The sequence below is a fragment of the Apaloderma vittatum genome, unplaced genomic scaffold (genome assembly GCF_000703405.1).
Source record: "Apaloderma vittatum isolate BGI_N311 unplaced genomic scaffold, ASM70340v1 scaffold5819, whole genome shotgun sequence".
NCBI lineage: Eukaryota > Metazoa > Chordata > Aves > Trogoniformes > Trogonidae > Apaloderma > Apaloderma vittatum.
This window is the reverse complement of record NW_009733496.1, coordinates 1-18,569: the sequence shown is the minus strand read 5'-3', so window position 1 is coordinate 18,569 and position 18,569 is coordinate 1. Positions and strand designations below refer to the sequence as shown.

The window sequence follows — 18,569 nt, the reverse complement described above, 5'->3', positions numbered from 1 at the left end:
AAGTTTCTGTTGGCTATTCGGGGGAAATTCTTTCCTGAATGAGTGGTGAGGCACTTGAACAGGCTGCCGAGGGAGCTGGTGGAGTCACCAACCCTGGAGGTGTTTAAAAAAAAAGTAGATCTGGCACTTGAGGCTGTGGTGTAGTGGTTGGGTGTGCTGGGATGAAGGTTGGACTAGATCATCTTCAGAGGTCCCTTCCAACCCCTCACAGTCTGTGATTCTGTGATGAGTTGAAAAAAAGAAAAAAAAAATCCACTCCGTAGCATTACTTCTTTATGCTGAAAATCAGCACGTCTACCTGCAGCCATTCCACAAACGTGCTGCTCCAGGAACAGATCCGACGTAGAATTCACCAGAGACACCGGCGGAACCAGCTCAGTCCTGCCCCAAGCAGCACAAGGGGCTGTGAGATGTGCTCATTGTCCCTCACCCAACAGCTCTTCAAGGAAAAAATCAGTCGCTGCCAAACTCATAAGCTCAGGCTTATCATGGAGATTCCTCCCCTCCTCAAACCCAGCCCTCTCCTAGAGATGCCAGCTCTTGAAGGGTTGCGACACGATTAGAAGAGCTTAAGTGAGTGGAATTACTGTAAGAACTAGTTACTGGATATTATGGTCCACATCACCAGCAATATGTTATTATCCATCGGAGCACCTGGAAGCCAGGACAGGGCAATATCTGCTGCAGGTTCGTATTTTATAAAGCGAAGGACCAAAAACCATTTTGCTTACACAAGCAGAGTATTGTCCTCCTAGATGTGTACTAACGTACTGAAGAAACACCATCATCACAATGCTGCAAAGCGGGTCATTTTTAAACATCATTACTGTGAGCTATAGAAGTGCCTGCTGAGACAAATACTGTGCAGAAAGTTATATTGAGAATAATGCAATTTTAAAGCAATTTAAATAAATAAAAAATGACAAAGACTTTCACACTCCGAAATAAATTTCAAAGTTTCATCAGAGTAAAACAAGGGGAACATCAGAGCAATTTTTTTATTTCCCTGTATTATTTCCTTTACCTTCCTCAGCATTTGCTCTAACGTGTTTCATAACTAAAGTAAAAATGAACGAGGTAATAAATCTTGTCTAGAAGGCCAGTGCAGAAAATAAACAAGCCTAAATTATGCAGGAGCTTTACTAATAACTTTTACTGGTTTGGAAAAAAAATAATAAAGAACCAAAAGGACAGTCATTTCCCTTTTTCCTTCCCACGAGCATGTAACAACCTAATTATAGAAAAAGCACCGGACAAAGGCAAATGGATAAGTAGGCAACAGTGTGTGACAGCAGGAGATGCATGGGATGCGATGAGAAATGTTTAAAGCATGTAAAGAGTTCAGACTGTTTTGTAAAGATATTTCCAATTACAACAGGGAAACAAGCAGAAAACATAAAATAGAAATACCCAGTTCTGAATAGTTCTGTGGAGTCACATCTCGCTGCCACACAAAGCAGACGCACTGCTACGTCCTTCTCTCTAGCAGTCAGGTTGCACCGAGGAGATAAAGGGCAAACCAGCTTCTACTTCTGCCTAATCATCAGCCACAGCCCGGCAGCTGAACTCCACTGCACAAACCGTCACCAGTGCTGCTAAAGCCCTCACCAAAAAATGGTAACAATAGAAAAAAACCCTTCATGTACTTCATAAAGATGGAGCTTCACTTCTCCAACACATAGAAGGAAAGGAAAGTTCCCTTCCCACTCCCCCTTTCCCTTGCAACAGAAGCCATCTTATTAGCACAAACATGAACAAAGCAACCAAGAGAAAAGCAGACAGCTGACAAAGTAAAACCTAGAAGTCATCCTGATACCATCTGGAAGGAGTTACTTTAGCTATAAACAGAATTTGGCTAGATCCAAAAGTCCCTTTCACTGTATTTTTGGAAAAAGCCTATTCACCAATTTAAAATAGCCCGACTCAAAGTCTCGAGTAGGAGGCAAACCCTAATCTCCAGGCAGGAACAAGAGGCGAGCTGTGTGCTGCTGTAAACAACCACCAGTATTGTTCAATGGGCACATGGGGAAAACGTTCCCAGCTTCAGTAAATGCAAACCAATTTGGATGTGGGGAGAGAAAAAAAAATAAATGTTTTTAATTGAAAAAAAAAAATTCACAGTGAAGTAAGAATACTGATGTAAATACTGGAGTAACACGAAGGAGCAGGATATTTGACGATATATGCAAGGTAAGGCGAGACAAGAATAAAACTGTAAAAGAGGTGGGAAATGGAAAATCACATTTACTTTCCCTTACCCAGCAAACACAAGCAGAAGTCATGATGAAGTACTGAAAAAGCATTTATGTGCAAAGAATTTTTACCACACTCTGCTGGCGTGGTTGGGTATAGCACGAACTGAACCAAGCTCTTAAGCCCACAGAAATTAAAAGTACAGATGGCAGCGCTAAACTCGGTGGTGTCAACTCCAGCTTCTCACCAGAGAATGCAATTTTATCCCCACGAGATCGATTTGTTTATTTCAGACACCATGTGTCTTGCTGCCTCTTTTGTATCCTGTTGAAGACAGGCCCAAAACTCAGCACTAATTCAAGCTAAAAGGGAGAGTTTTTTTTGAAAACTACACAATCATTCCTGCAACTAACATCTGCCGAAATTCCTCTAAACAAAGTTTTGGATATCACTGTTTCTGAAGCATCCCAAGTCAACTCTGCAGAAGTGGGTACAGGCCCCACAACTTCCTGCATTTAAATACTTGTTCAGCGTACCTGTAGGATGTACTGGTAGACTCCTGCTTTCGGCTGCCAAGGGAACGTCAAAATCCTGGGTGAAAGAACGATGGGAACATATATTTCAACGTCTTGCTGGTTTCGCACCGGAACTGGTAATGTATGAACACCTCCATCCTACAGAAAGCAACAGCACAGTATTACAAACGGCACCATAATGCTTCCTAGAATTAATGCCGAGTCCTTACATACAGCCGAGTTTTTGAAAACATCCTGGAAAACAACTATTGAGGGTCACTTAAGAACAGGGTCACATGTAAGCAAATAGCTCCTCACAACAAGGAGTGCTACTGTATTAAATGGGGTACAGGTGCCCACGTTAATTTAAAAGGCAAACAGCAAGAAGAAACTATCTTTCACCGCCCCTAGTTTTTGAGACCTTGCCTGAAGAACTAATTCGGTAACTCCACACCTGCATTTGCTCTTTGCTCGTTCCATTCTGCAGCAGGGAAAGACAAAACTCAGCCCAAAAGGCTCATGCCTCGAGCCATCCCGAAGCACCGGCCTTTACAACTCTGCCGTTACTGTAATGCCACAGCCCTTTGGCACAACATACTGGTTCTTACTGGAGCTCTGAAGGAAAACCTAACAGCTCTAGGCAGACCTCATTTCATTCAAGAGTACCTCTCCAACACAGAGAAGGAGCGCAGACATCATAGACAAGGATCTACTAAATCCCCCTCAAGGAATCACTAAAACGATTTCACAGCAAACGGGTTGAAATGTTGAATTTTTCCAAGTTACAAGCAAAAGCAAATCACTTTCACACCCTGTGCCCTAGTTAGCCATACATCCAGCAGCCTGCCCAACTAGCAGAAAGTTAATGAATATTAATCTGAAGAAATTTGCAGGCTGATACACTTGGCAGATTCTCACTCCAGCGTTTAACATCACTTACCAACTGACAGAAAACTTCCCAAATGCACCTGAATGCAGAGCAAGGCCAGGGTATGACACTGATGATCCTACCACAATAAACTGTAAAATTCATTCAGAGAATGTGAGAGGATCTTTGCACCAGCACAAGGAAATGGTATGCGCCCACGTAAGTATTCGCCATGAAAAATATAATCAGTGCTGTGCCCTGCTGGTTCAGCACGTGATTGCCACACACTCGGCAGCAAAATCCCACAGTTTTCGTTTAAGCAAATCCTCTGCTGACTTAATTGACAGTTTTCCTGAAGTAAGGATTTCAGAACTCAGCTCTTGACCTATTTAAACGGACACAGCTTAGACCCATGTACTACATCAGTTTCCTTGTGCTACATAACTATTAAGCCACTACTGCACAAGTAGATCATTTCCAGGGTGACCAGTAAAGCAGAAGAGTTAACACAAAACCATACCTGATCTACTACAGATGTCAGTGCAGCATCGATAACAGTCTGACCCTTCTTAATTGCTTTCACATAATGATACGATCCATTCAGAGATGACTTGAGCACCTCAAAATACTCCTTGGACAGCTTGGTATTAATTCTGATATTCTGAAACCAGACCATGAAAGAGGTATTGCCACAGGTAACTGACACAAATACTGTACAGCCAGCCATGCACATATCAGCATCAAATCAAGGAGAAAAGAATTGCTTGATAATACAGTACTAAGAAACTTCTCTGAAAGCGAGGACGATTTCGTCACTATGGAAGTTTCAATCTTTCAACAAGATTGTATCTTTCAGATGCAGCGTTAACTCCACGCAAAAGCTTTACTTTTAAAAAATTATCAGCAACACGAAATTTAACATGAGAAGTACCAATTCACATATTACAAAAATTTCTTAATTTTGTCGTCCTTCAAAACAAAAGGGGAAGAACATGCAACCGTACAGGTCCAACAGCACATTGCAGAGGTCTAGCTGAGAATCACATCTACATCTAACTAAGCAAATAAGTGCAAATAAAATAATATTTACAGAAATTTGATATTCTGAAAAGTAATAAAATAATATTTTCTTCTGCTTGCAAGTGAAGTATTTAAGTTTTGGGTTGAGTTTGTTGGGTTTTTTTCCCAAGAGCAACTTATATTGGTATTTAGTACCTAGAATTCATTTTATTTAACAGTGAGGTGTTTTAATGCTAATTATCTAAGCTTTTCCCTTAATCAATTGAAGGGAACAGGTATCTCCTCTGGAGTGTCACAAGCCTACCTTACACATCATTCTTTAGTAGGAAACATTGCCTCTAGACCTGACAATTTTATATTTGGGCAGGGGGACTGATGACATGAAGCATCATGTGAGAACCACTCCCCAATTTTCAGTGCGACGTCACGTGTTTGAAGGGCACTGCTCAACTCCTTCCAGTTTTTTCTACAGCACAGAGAAACCAACGGCACTTTCACATGAATCACCCAGAGTGATTTATTAAAAAAATAAAAAAAGAAAATAACACCAACAAGACAGAAAAACAAGAAAAGAAACAAACCTGTAACAACAAGACAAAAGGAAAACGGGAAAAGGCAAGTAACAAAATGTTTTGAAACGCCCTAATTCAATGTACATAAGAAATTGCTCAAATAATTTCAAAGGAAGTCAGGATTTAGGAGGCAGGCACTCAGAAGTATTATCAACATTTCAACTTACATCAGACAAATACACCTTGTTGCTCGCTTTATCATACACTTCAATTGTAATTTCATAAAGTCTGCCCGTTTCTAGGATCCATCTGTCACCTGGATGAACCATAAATCCTAGAAAACAGGAAACACTGAACAGCACAAACCAAGAGCCTCTTTGTGTAACAGATATAAGCATTTTGCTTCTGGTGCCCACACTCCGAAGATGCACCTTCATAGCTTTAAAGCTGTTGAGTACAGAGATGAAAGAAAATAATTAAATATCTACCATGAAACCTATTTCACGTTGGGCCACTCCTACGAAACAAATCTCTTTTCTGGGAAAAGTAATATTAGAAACAGAAGCGTGTCTGCACACACAGAAAAGTGCCAATTTGAAAGCAAGGCAAGAAATTAGATGAAGCAATCAGGAAAAACTCATCAGGCAGTACCAACCTAAATACCCAGGATTTACAACATAGATAGTGCTGTTGGGCAGTCTGGACACCCCTTGCATGCGAATACCTGAAGTGTCAGTAAAGGAACAGAAAAATTTTGACAGCAGTCAAGCAAAGATCAGCTGGATCCCGGGGCTTCCCAGATATTTAAATCTCATTGTACGCTGAAAATAAATGCTCTCCCCTCTACCCTGAAAGACAGCGAGCATTTTAGAGATTCCACTGGAGAACACAATGCTCTGAATATAAAAATTAAAGAAAGCCCCATCACATTTCCACATTGACTGAGGGGGACAGACGTGATTTAATCGATCTTTCGCCAACCTCATTTCTTACAACACTTCAAGGCATCAGGCTGCTCTGCTGAGACTGAATTCACAGCAAGTGCTCCTTTCTACAGCTCCGCCGTGTGCTCCTGCTTTTCAAGGCTACTGGTACCAGTGTGGATAATTTTATCTTTTTGTGCTGCCAAGGGTGGAAAGCTTGTCTCCCGCCACAAAGGTCTGGATGTAAAAGCACCACCTAGGAAGGATACTCTTGTGCCCAAGCACGAGGTTGGTGTGTCCCTGCCGCAGTGCAGTTACGACGGATGTTGCCTGGTCCAGCCTGGCAACCGGCCAAGCCGCAGCTCCCTCAGGACCAAGTGCGTTGTTCTGTAGCTGTAGTTCATACTGATCAGACGGCATCGTTAAATCTGCACGGAAAACCAGACAACATAGGAACCAATAAAAGCAAGGGTGTCAGTGCTTGGATGCTGCTAATTATTGCTGATTAATTTTAATTTGCTGCCTAGCGTGCACATTAAATCAGGGGTTTTAACGTCTTGTAGAAACCGCATTTCCGTGATTATATCAACAGACACAATGAGCTTCTCGCCTACCTTTCATTTCTGTGAAGCTGCAGTTTCTAACTAGCATCATCCCACTGTTTAGACCTAATATCCAGTCAATTCCCAACTTCAAAAAGGGGTCAAATCACTTTCTGTGAGTTACTGACGATTCCTGCCGCTGCTCCACTCGGCTGCACTAGTACCTGATGGAGCAAGCCCAGCTTACCAGCCCAGTCAAACATTTCTTATTTAGTTTCTAAAACTAGGTTCTTTGTAAGCAACAGACGCAATTACAAACTTCCACATTTTTAAGTGGAGATTAAACCATCTAATCCACTTTTGTAGAAGTGGAGGAAAACCATTTGTCAAGAAAAACATTTTCTGCTAGAGAAGTAACTACTGTAAATTTGATTTAACTGAGTCAGACACAGTTTCTTAGTCAAAGTGAAATGGATGAGTACACCTAAAATGACGTTAGCTCCTATTCTAAGTCACCCTGACGTTCCCACCCTTGACAAAGCTGCAAGAGTACATCCTCTACGGACACAATTTTTTGACAGAAAAAACTGAACAGCTGTATCATCATGTGGTTTAGGAAAACAGTATTAAATATTAACAAAGTAGTTTAAACACAATTAAAAGTTTCTCAGCAGCTAAAAATTCATACAAAGCATTAAAAAAAATAAAAAAAGAAAGAGAACAGGACAAACCTGTAATCTTCCCTTGCCTTATTTTCTGAACTCTGTACTGAATTGATGTTCCTACCAGGAGATAAATGTCAGATGCTGGGTTTAAAAGGATGTTTTCCAAAATAAGCAATCTGACTTCCGCAGGATGTACATGCTATTGGTTGAGAGAGAAGAAAAAAAGAAAAGAAAAAGCAACCACATTTAAAGCTGCTCATTGGTTTGAAACAGACCATGCAGCAATAACTTATAATCTATAAGTAAAAAGCATCACTTGTTGTAATTGGCTCCTTATTATGATCTCAAGTTTTGTCACAACAGGGAAACACAACAGACAATGAACAGCACAGAGATCTGCTCCATGCATACAGCACAAGGCTGAGGAAAAAAACCCACACGTATGGACATCATTTTGGTTCAGTTTGCTGAAGAATAAAAGAAAAAACCTTGAGAAATACGTACCATGGCTAGTCAGGCATGTAGAAGTTTGTTTTTCCTACTGTACAAAACGGTCCCTTCATACAACATATCCATTACAAGTCAACAGCGGAATCTGTATAGAACTCACCGGTCTATTAAATTAGGAATACCACAGATAATTATATAAATTCTATTACGGTTGTTAGAGGGATGTTCACTGAAAATGCACAGGCTGGCAGCAGTAAAAGATTTAAAGGAACTACTAGCCAGAAAGCCATAAAAAAAAATTGCAAATGGAACAATACTATTTCAATTGCACTTCCAGTATCGCCTCAAAACTAGTTCAGAAAAATAAATATTAAGCCAGAAAACCAAGAAAACTAACTCAAGAAAAAAAAAAGTCAGACTGGTATTATGTAGAGTAATTATATTCAGCACAATTAGGTAGAACTGCAACACAATTCTTAACATGCACTATTATTTATGCCACATTACTGGTATTACATACATCTAGATACTATTTTTATAAAACACTTTTTACAGGTATGGAATAGACAGTCCAAACCCAAGCACTTAGTACAACCTGCAGTAACACAAATCTGCAAAAATAAACTGCAGATGCAATGAACTTCAGGAAAACCAGAAGGATTTTTCAGAAGGATTGCTTTAAGGTGCAGTATGAAGTTGCTATTAACATAATGCCGAGTACTCCTTGTAGGGGATAACCCACAAAAACTCTCTCAGGTGTTTGTAAATTCTTTTAAGAGAAAAAAGGACTGTGAGTCAAATTAAGTGAAAAACTCAGTCACCACAAGTTGGAAAGAAAGGAACAGCATGGATCTAGATAACAGCTGGGCAGACCGCCAGTGCTGCAGTTTGACACCCTTGTAGCATTGATGTTCTCATCCCAAAGTGCTCTCTTGGAGACCAGAATCTAACGAGGGAGATGCTAACGAAGTAGTCACTCAATGCTCGTTTCCAGCACAACAGGAAATAAAGGGATATCCAATACAGCAATCCTCGTTCTAGCTATTTATTTATTGAAAGAAAGACCTGAGTGCTCCAGTTGGTTATTTTTAAAAATAAGAGCTAAAGGGCCAATGCCCCATCCGGCACGACTCTAATTATACATATAATAGGAACGACTAGCGGAAATAACAAAACTGCACAGAAGTAGTTGAAGTGTATCCCTCTGCCACTGGGCTTTTTGTCAGCGAGTTGGGTTTGAAAATGATTTCTGGCACACACGCCAGCCAGGGCTAGGTAACTGCAGCCAAGTCCAGCCCTGCCGAGGCGATCAAGAGCAGTGCTGTCACCCTTTGTGATACAGACTACAAAGCCAATCCAGAGATGCAGCCCTGACACGGCAGGGCAAACCCACAGTGCTCCTGTAACGCTGGACCAGGAGACTAAACAATATTTTAAAAAAAAAAAAAAGCAAGTTTCTTACCTTATAGACGCTTTCCTGTATTCTTGCTTTCAATCTAGAACTTCCTGTTTTCATTCCAGACACCAAAATGGTATCTCCTTGCTTGGCAACTTTTTCCATCTCCGATATATAGGAAGGTGGAATGTAAGTGGATTCTAAGAACTTGAGTATACTAAAAGATGAACCAAAACGCAAACAGGAAAGTGTTACCCAGTCTTTGTAAGCTCACAGAGAAACAGCACCAGCATCTAGTCCCAGCTATTTCCATTTTTAAGCAAATTTAAGGTGTCTGCCTAGGACCAGATACCCAAATTTAACTCATTCGTCAAGATATCTGCAGCTAATTTCTGTGACTGATAAAAGTCTGTTTGAAGCTTGTTTGTGGGCTTTCAAGGGATATCAGAAGACTGCACACGTTGTCTATAATGATGCCTCAGTTTTTAGAGTAGGTGCAGACTGCAAAAACTCTCTAGAGTCCTGGGGAACAACCGATGTGAAAGACCCAAAGCTTACATTTCTAAAAGCAGCAGCTTAACGAACCAGAACGTAACTTTGACCTACAGGAAGAAGCCAGGATGCATTTAATAAATGACTACGAAAAAATCTACACGAGGAATACTTGTAGTAACTGTTGAAAATTTCAATGACATATAACAACAGAGAGGAAAGGAATTTGCTGTGAATGGGTGAACGACAGCACAGAATGAAAGAGTGCTATGTTTGTAGGCACATGATCTCTTTGGCTTTATGGGCACTTCACAGCAAAATCAGTAAAGCCATACTGAGAGAAGTTAATGAATATTAACATATTAATGACAGTTTATTGGGTTTGGGTTTTTTTGCTAAGCTGTGACACCATTAGAACATTTTTACGTTATCACAGCTGTGTTAACAGTAAAGCCTACACCAATATTAGTTCAGTTAAAATTACATCTCTAGCAAACACTCAGACTGAAACAAAAAGCTCCACGTGGACCAGTCCTTGGACATTAAGTCCCACTGAACACTGAGCGCACCGCCCAGCTCTCGCTGTAGATGGGGGCCATACCCACACCTTCAAGTGCTCAACAGGCTTTTTCTTCAGGTAACAACGTGCATCTGTTTCTCTAACGCTGCAAGAGTGGAGTTTGCGTTTACTCAGCAGCAAAGAGGCTTGTTTGCTACCCCTACCCCATTTCCAACGTCTTTGGGATACAGATTTTAGGGCGGAAGGTAACTGCTAACATTCCGCTCTCTGAGAGAATTGGTTTCCCCACATGCCAGTCACACAATCATCGTATGAATAAAGCCAGGTTCTTTAAAGGAAGAGATTATTTTCTGTCCCTACATTTTGCTAGAACCTGTTTTCCGAGGTCATGAAAGCCTCTGGTGCAAGAGTTGGAATCGATTTCATCTTACAAGCTTACTACACGCTAGGGGAATTTTGACTAAAGTTGCACTCAACAAGTATCTGTAAACTGTTTTGTGAGGAAAAAAACCATGTTTCATTGTGTCTGCAATCTGGTCAAATTCACACCGATCAGGGAAGCATTTTTTTCTACCAACACACTGAGGAAAGTAAAGATTCACATGGCATATAGTAAGGTGAATACTAGCATCACACTGCCAGGTAACAGGATCTTGGTGTGCTGCCACCAGTCAGTGTCAATGCAGAGATAAAACTCTTCCAAGTCCAACTTGAAAAATATCCTGTAAAAGGTATTGCTAAGTTGCCTTCCAGTTTGGTTAGTGTGCCAAGGATGAAAACTCAAATCTCTGTTTGAAGCCAGTGACAAACAGAGCACCGTGGTTATCACTGTAAAACCACAAATTGCACAAGCTTATTAAAATAATAAATAAAAAGTAAAACACAACACCAAAGCAGAGGCCACAGATGGTCTGGTGACAAATATAGGAGAGGGAAAAAAAAAAATAATCATATGGTCTGGATTCTATTCCTATCTCTGCTACAGGCAAGCTTTGTGACTTTCTGAGCAAGAATTCCACCTCCATTAAATGGAGGGAATATTTCCTCACTATACAGAAAGGCCTTTCCGTATCTTATTAGAGAGTTGGAAAGCACCTTCAAGACCTCTGGATAGAAGTTTCCACAAAATACAGTCCTTCTAAACGTCAGTTAACTTCTTCAAGTCAGTCCAGATGACGAACCAAGCACCAATGCTTATTTATCAAGCAAGTGCTTTCCACTCATTTTGTTTGAAACACAATATAACAAATACCCTCACTGAATGCCTTTCGTTGAATTATTTCACCTGCCCTTATGAGTTGTATTTAGCTTTCCAAGCTCAGACCGTTCCAATTTAAAGATTACATTAGCTGCTTTGAAAGCTCTTCCAACAGCAGAACGAAGTGCGGACTAAAACCTGAAACTCTTTAAGTTTAGAGAGCTCCTTTCTGAAATGGAAGAAGGCTTTTTTCCTTTAAACAAAAATTTAAAAATAAATCTCTGCTGAGGCTTACCTCCCTCGCACAGGATATTCAGGAAGGTCAACACTTGCAACTATTTATTTCTAATTCCCGCATTAGAGCTAGCCGGGCAGCTCATTAACACTATCAGTTGTTAAACAGGGATGGGAATGCTCAGGCTGCTAAGTAGGCTCTTAAAAAATCCAAAAACAAGCCTTAAAACAATTCACTCTCAAGCATTCTTTTAGGCAGTTCAGTAAACTGCCCAGATGTGGGGAAATATTTCTACGTTTATGGACATAAGACCTACAAGAACAAGTTAAATGAACTTACCGTAACGCATTGTGGGAATCTGAGAAGCCATCAGCCTCAGTGTCTTTTACTATTGTCCAGTCAAAGACTAACCCAGCCAACGTGCTGAAAGTGTTTCCTATAAATCAAGCAACGAGATTAAACCAAAAAGAAATAACAGGCACAGAGTGTTCCTGGAACATAAACTATGACTTTTTCCCCTAGGAAATTTCTCTAGCTTACCCCTGAAAGAAAGCACAACTGGCATTTAGTTAAAAATCACAACCGAGCTTGCTTTACTGACTTCAGCAAATTTAAGACGTTTCTTGTAGCTCCCGTTCTGTAACACCACCTGCCATTTGATGTTTGTCACAAAGCCCACGCGAGAGGTGCAGGTGTTAGCACCCATCCGTCATTCCTCAGCCCCTGAGACACCCCTGGCACCCACCAACTCCCTTCCCCTTTGACTGCAAACCCTTACTACCTCTTGGGTATCAGCAGGACATCAAACAAACTGCTGAAGAGTCTTTCTTCTTGAACCACCTGGATCCGAGATACCATCTGGGTAACCCGAGCTCACAGCACTGCAAACTGCATTTTCCTCATACATTGTTTCGGTTTTGAGCACAAGCGTGATTTATCCATAACGAGACCAAGTCTCCACTCAAAAGAACTCAACCTGAGCATCCCCCTTCCAGAAACTGTGAACCACCAGAACATGAAAAATTGCAGATGTTAAAAAGGAACAAGAAGGGATATCCAGACTGCAAACAAAGATTTCTCATGATTACATTTAAGTGCAATGGGCTGCTAATCTGAAAGATCTTGCCATCCTCACAATGAGTCGTGCTCTGAATTGCGGTGTCCACTGGCACAAACAAACATGAAACCGAAATCCCAGTATTTACTATATTTTAAGATATATTTTCATTTGTGCTACTCCTTTTGATGTTTATATATTAGTAAAGAGTCAAAGCAACTTTATTACTGAATTCTTACGCTTAAAGGTTTATGACATTTTTAAGTCACAAAAACATTTTAAGCAAAACAACGCACAGCCTATGTTGGTTTTCCCATTTCTTACAGGACAAAACCAAAACTGGACTATATATATATAATATATATACATATATATATACACACACATATATATATATGAAAGAGAATAAGGAAAGAAGCTATTCCTGAAGATATACCAGTACTCACAGTAGTAGAACCATCAATAATAATGAATAATTTGACTCAAACTAGATGCAATAATCTGGCAATGCAAAATGCACTAATCACCATCAGGCCAAAGCAATTCACACAGGGTCCCTAAAGCCTTCTTAACCTGACACACCTGGGGAAAAGCTGTCACTGCAATGCTGACACAAAGCATCTGCTCTCTGGGCTAGTACAAGGTATCTCCTGTCTCCCCCTCACGCCGGCTTGACACTCGTTCTTTGTGCAAGTTTTCAGCAAATCTAAGCATATTTCCCCCAATATTCATCGAACTGGATAATTTTCACCTCTCAAACATCTAAAAAAAAGAGAAGCGTTCAGAAGTCCCTTATTCAATTCTCTGAATAACCATGTGCTTCAATAAACTTGACACTGCTCCTGAGTATTTTATTTAAGTGTGCCAGGAAAGACCACCAAGAGTCCAGTACATCCAAAGGTCTCTCAAGGATGGATCCCAAGGTTACCTGGGTCAAAAGGAACTGACTATTCAAAGCTTTTGAGTGTATCCTGATCCTCTAAACTTCGATTGGGAAGTTCAGTCCCACAGCTTCTAACCAACACCTTGTTACAGTCATGCAGATTTAATGTTCTTTGTGGGTTCTGAATCACTGCTCCTGTTCAGGCTCTACCTTGGGTGGCTTCCAAGGCAGATTTGTCCATTGAGCATGCTGGAGAGTTTGCAGAAATGCCAAGCCAAGAATCCAGTATTACACATAGTACCGGCAAAGAAAATTACTTTTCATTATTAACATGTTGCCATACGTAACCCGGCAGTCGCTGCTCACAAATAAACAAGTGGGAGACCGGCTCATTAACAACCCAAACCAAACAATTCACCCTTTTACAGCTGCATTACCTGTTATTGCCTTTCTGCCCAGTAGCTGTCCTAAAAATCACTTGGCATGTGCGAGTGTTGATGTGTGCATAAAACCTGATTGTTGAAACCGAAGCATGAAAATTCTTTCTCTGATGCTACAGACAGTATGAAAAGAAGAAGTTTTCCGCTTTTCTTAAATAATTACGCATTCAGTCCAAATGCACTGACTTTTCTGAGCCTAAATGGCACCTTCCAAAAGTGTTTCTATAATCCAAGCAACATCCTCAACATCATCTCTGAACACCCTGTTGGATGCTTGATTGGACTCACATAAAATGTCCTTTTGCAAAATTCTTTAGACTATCTATCTCAGCTTAAAAGAAAAAAAAAGAAGAAAAAAATGACCAGACTGCTTCACATTTCTGTGCAGCCTTGCTCAGCCTAGTTAAATCCCGATGCGACATTTCAACAGGGAAAGTGTTGGAACTTCTTCCATTACCATTCTTACTCCTGACTGGAGGCAGAGTTGCTTGAAGCTGACACTTTTATTTATTTTAAATTTTCATTTTTAATAGCACCCTTAGCACTAGAGTTAAGCTTCCTGTGAAAATAAGGAAAAAGAGCAGTATCTGTTGGAAATCAAGCAGTGTTTCATCTTCCTGTCCGGGTGGTATGTAGATTTTATACTTAAACAAAAACCACAGGTATGTATTAGCCAGAGAATGCCCTTTAGATTACTCAGCTTGGCTAATAACATTCAATTGTGTCACAAATAAAACCAGTGCATGTATCAGACAATCAAGAGTTTCAAAACAGATTTTTATCCTCTACTAGTAAATCTCTTACCTTCAGAATCCAAAGCCTGAATTTTTAGCTCCAGTGGTGAATCTTCGAGATAGAGTTCTCTTGTTGTGGACACAATTTGGATGCCATGAATTATATCGACTATAGCATCACAACGAAGCACTTGTCCAGTCACTTGAAGAGACACCAGAAAGAGCACATGAAATCACCAACACTGCAGGCGCTCACCGAGAGCACTGACAAACCGCGCCTCACACACAGCCCGTGACACCGGACACTGAGGGAACTGAAACCAGGTCATGACCTTCAGTAAGAAACTCCTCGTCGAATGGTGATTGTGGCTGGGCAAAGAAGAAAAGCAGTTCCCTTCCTCACTGAACTTTAGAATAAATCTTCAAAAAAATGTGATTTCTATTGACACGAACAGTTACGGGTGTTTTCTCTGTGCATGTACTACGAGTTTCTATGGTACAACTGTCAAATATGGCTCGTGCTGGAGAACTTAAATGACTTTTACCCACAGATGATAAACCCCCAAGTAGTTACTGCAAGACATTTAAGGGACTACCTCTTTTTGTCTGCCTGTCATTATAAAAAATAACCAGGTATATTGTATGACAGACACAAAGGCAACTTCCAGCTTTCAAAATGTAAACAAAAAGTTTGCATTATATAAAAAAGCGTTTGCATTATATAAAACGCACTGAAAATTCTTTTCAGCCACATCTTTTTTTTTTTCTTAAAAGAACTAATCTTTTTTTCTGGGTGCATAACACTTACTTGAGGCCTTTAACAAACAGAACTTAAAAAACACGCTCATGGAAAGCCTAAAATGACTACACATAGCAATAGTCCTGTTCTGTACATTCTTAAATTTCTCCTTTGTTTCCGGAGGATGCCAGGACGCCCAGAAAAAAAAGTAGTGGTGTGCTTACAAAAGTTCAAACTTACTTATATCTTCAGCAAAGATGATACTTGTCAGACGAGTGGGCTGCGAGGACCGTGCTTGGACAACGGCTTTCTGCGAGCACTGGCGCTCATCCTGCTCTGCCAGCTCTATGCTCGCAACTTCCGGCCGGCTGGAGGACCTACAAAGAGTATTGGGTTGCGTTAGCAGGATTTAACTGACCGCTACACCGAAATCCAAGGTTTGGTTTCAAAGCCACCAACACCATTTACGCGAGATGTGCTACACGGTCGGGACCCAGCTTTCCTAAGAGCTGGATTGCAACAGCTCCTCGAAGATTTCGGCAAAAACAAAAGCGGGGAAAGGACAGGCCAGAAGCCCAGCAGCCCCTGGCAGGCAAACATCACCTCTTCTCTCTACTCTGGCACGGTCACTGCTGAACACAATCAATTCAGTCAGGTCAGAGCTATGTCCACCTACTTCACCCCGCTACAAAGCCAGCAGCCTGGCTATTGATTAGCTTAGAGGCAAAACCACGTGTAGAATACTCAGGTAGAAGGTAAAACAATTTTAGCTACGGCTCCATTCGCCAGTTATAATTGCATTTTCAAAACAAATTTGTAACCAAGTTCTGGAAAAAAAAAAAAAAGGAAGTTTTCCCTGCCGACAGAACATCACAGATACATACATTTGCTACGGCAGAGGCTCTGAACAAGTAAGGAACATTTTTTAATCAGGAAATTTAAAAGAAAAATAATTATTTTGTCTGCAGAGCTGAAGTATGTAACAGTGTGTAAAACATGTGAAGTGGTATAGTCATCTCTGGTGAAACGTGAACCCACACGGAAGCCCAAAATTGATGTGTCTGTTACTTCTTGCTCTCACTTCCATGACTTTTCTCAAGACAACTGGTCCGGGAATGAACTAGTGGGAAGCTCACCACGGCCGTGGGGCCCACTTCTCACTTCCCACGTGCCAAAAACATCAAGAAAAAAAGAAGTTTAAAAGTAACTAAAACCCAAGCCTCTGGAAATTAAATTTGAGATAGTAGCAACATACACCTGAGGCCGGAATGTAGAGTGCTCAAAGCAATTAAAATATTCAAGCAGGCCATACGTCTTGCAAGCAGTTGAAGAACTCCTCCAAACCGGGGCAAACCGCTGACTAACTGGTTGGAAGTTGCTCTACACGGCTCCTCGGTGGGAGTTTCTGCAGAGTAAGCAGAAAGGCAGCGTGGCGTGCTGGCATGGCTCAGAGCCCAGCACCCTGCTTAAGCTGCTCACGAAATTAAGCGCCTGAACCAGCCACGGCTCTTTGCTGAGGCATCCTGAGTCAAAGCTCTTTCACACAAGGGTCCTTTGAAGGATTAGAACAGTGAAAGAAAGCACCAGTGACAAAGCTGTTCAGGAATCGCTTCTCTCAGATGATGACAGCAGTTTGGATGGAAACATTGCATTATCTGGTTAACACAGTGTAAAGCGGGCACTGGATCCCCAGCTGGAAAAGGTGGTGAAGCAGGACTGATTTCGACTTTTCTTCCAGTGCATGTTCAAAAATGGCTACCTGTGATCGACGGGAAAAACCTTCTAACTCACCAGGGAGCTGGCGGGGATTTTCAAAGAAAAATATATGTGCATGTCCTCAGATGTAGGTTTTACCTACTTTTATCAGTGGCAGAACCAAGCAATCCAAAAAAGAGAAGAAAATTTTTTATTAACTACAATGGCATCCACTTTAAAAAAAAAAACCCACACAAAAAGAAAACAAACAGGTATCACAATACGTTCAGTTATCTTACACTTCACAGCCACAATTCAGGTGAACATGGACCAATCTGGCTGTAGCCACCAGAATAAAATTGTAAATCCTGTTCTCGGCTTTAAGCAATGAAAAGCTCTGCTCTGAAGACAAATCCAGTCGTGTGAGACACCAAGATCCCTCCAGTTTCATAGAATCACAGAACAATTCAGGTTGGGAAAGATCCTTGGGATCATCGAGTCCAACCATTGACCCGACACTACAAGTTCACCCCTAAACCATCTCACCCAACACCACATCTAAGCGACACTTGAACACACCCAGGGATGGCGACTCAACCCCCTCCCCAGGCAGTCTGTTCCAGGGTCTGACCACTCTTTCTGTGAAGAATTTCTTCCTAATGTCCAGCCTAAACCTGCCCTGTTGCAACTTGAAATCATTCCCCCTGGTTCTGTCCCTAATTACCTGTGAGAAGTGACCAGCCCCAACCTCTCTACAACGTCCTTTCAAGTAATTGTAGCTTAGAGGCATGGACCAAGCAAAACCACGTGTAGAATACTCAGGTAGAGGGTAAAACAATTTTAGCTACAACTTAATTCACCAGTTATAATCGCATTTTCAAAAGGATCCTTGGTCATGAGCTGGCGGGACTCACAGAGCGTTCTCTAAACTAGATATGAAGGGGGACGGGTTGGTAGCTGGATCTAATGGAAACAGGCAGAGCCTTAAACTAGGTATGAAGAGGGGTGGGGGTAAAAGAGGAATCACCGGAAAGGAGCCACTATGCAATATGCCGGTGCTTGTGGGGGAGGAAAGTAGTAGTAAGATCAATCAATCTTGTGAATTATCTAACGATCCTTTATTTGGTTTAGGGCTAGAAAAATTGTATTTTAACCACCTCACATTTGATGTTTTGAATTTGAAATAAAGCCACTTACTTGACCTATGGTAATTAATCAGCATTCCTGAATGTTTTAAAAGTACAAGCAACAGCTAAATAGGTGCATAGATGTCAAAAATAGATGACATAGATGTCATGGAAAACTATGATGTAGTTGCTGTAACAGAAACGTGGTGGGATGCCACACATAACTGGAGTGCCACAATCGAAGGCTACAAGCTCTTCAGGAGAGAACAGGCAGGGAGGAGGGGTGGTGGAGCGGCCCTATATGTTAGAGAATGATACGAGACCTCAGAAATCAAGTGTAGCGACGAGGAGGTTGAGTCTGTTTG

General features: G+C 41.1%; 1 protein-coding gene across 1 annotated transcript in view; it reads right to left on the bottom strand.

Moving 5' to 3' along the window:
* NUP210 (nucleoporin 210kDa) overlaps positions 1-15,759 on the bottom strand; it is a gene marked incomplete at its 5' end in the record, with an annotated part of 52,872 nt that extends 37,113 nt beyond the window's left edge. Inside the window, 10 exons of the mRNA XM_009875919.1 lie at positions 2,730-2,867; positions 4,097-4,237; positions 5,336-5,442; positions 5,764-5,832; positions 6,301-6,459; positions 7,305-7,437; positions 9,151-9,301; positions 11,869-11,965; positions 14,714-14,845; positions 15,623-15,759. Coding sequence (XP_009874221.1) covers positions 2,730-2,867; positions 4,097-4,237; positions 5,336-5,442; positions 5,764-5,832; positions 6,301-6,459; positions 7,305-7,437; positions 9,151-9,301; positions 11,869-11,965; positions 14,714-14,845; positions 15,623-15,759 — 1,264 coding nt within the window. The remainder of the gene's footprint in view (positions 1-2,729; positions 2,868-4,096; positions 4,238-5,335; positions 5,443-5,763; positions 5,833-6,300; positions 6,460-7,304; positions 7,438-9,150; positions 9,302-11,868; positions 11,966-14,713; positions 14,846-15,622) is intronic.
* Between the last annotated feature and the right edge of the window lie 2,810 nt (positions 15,760-18,569).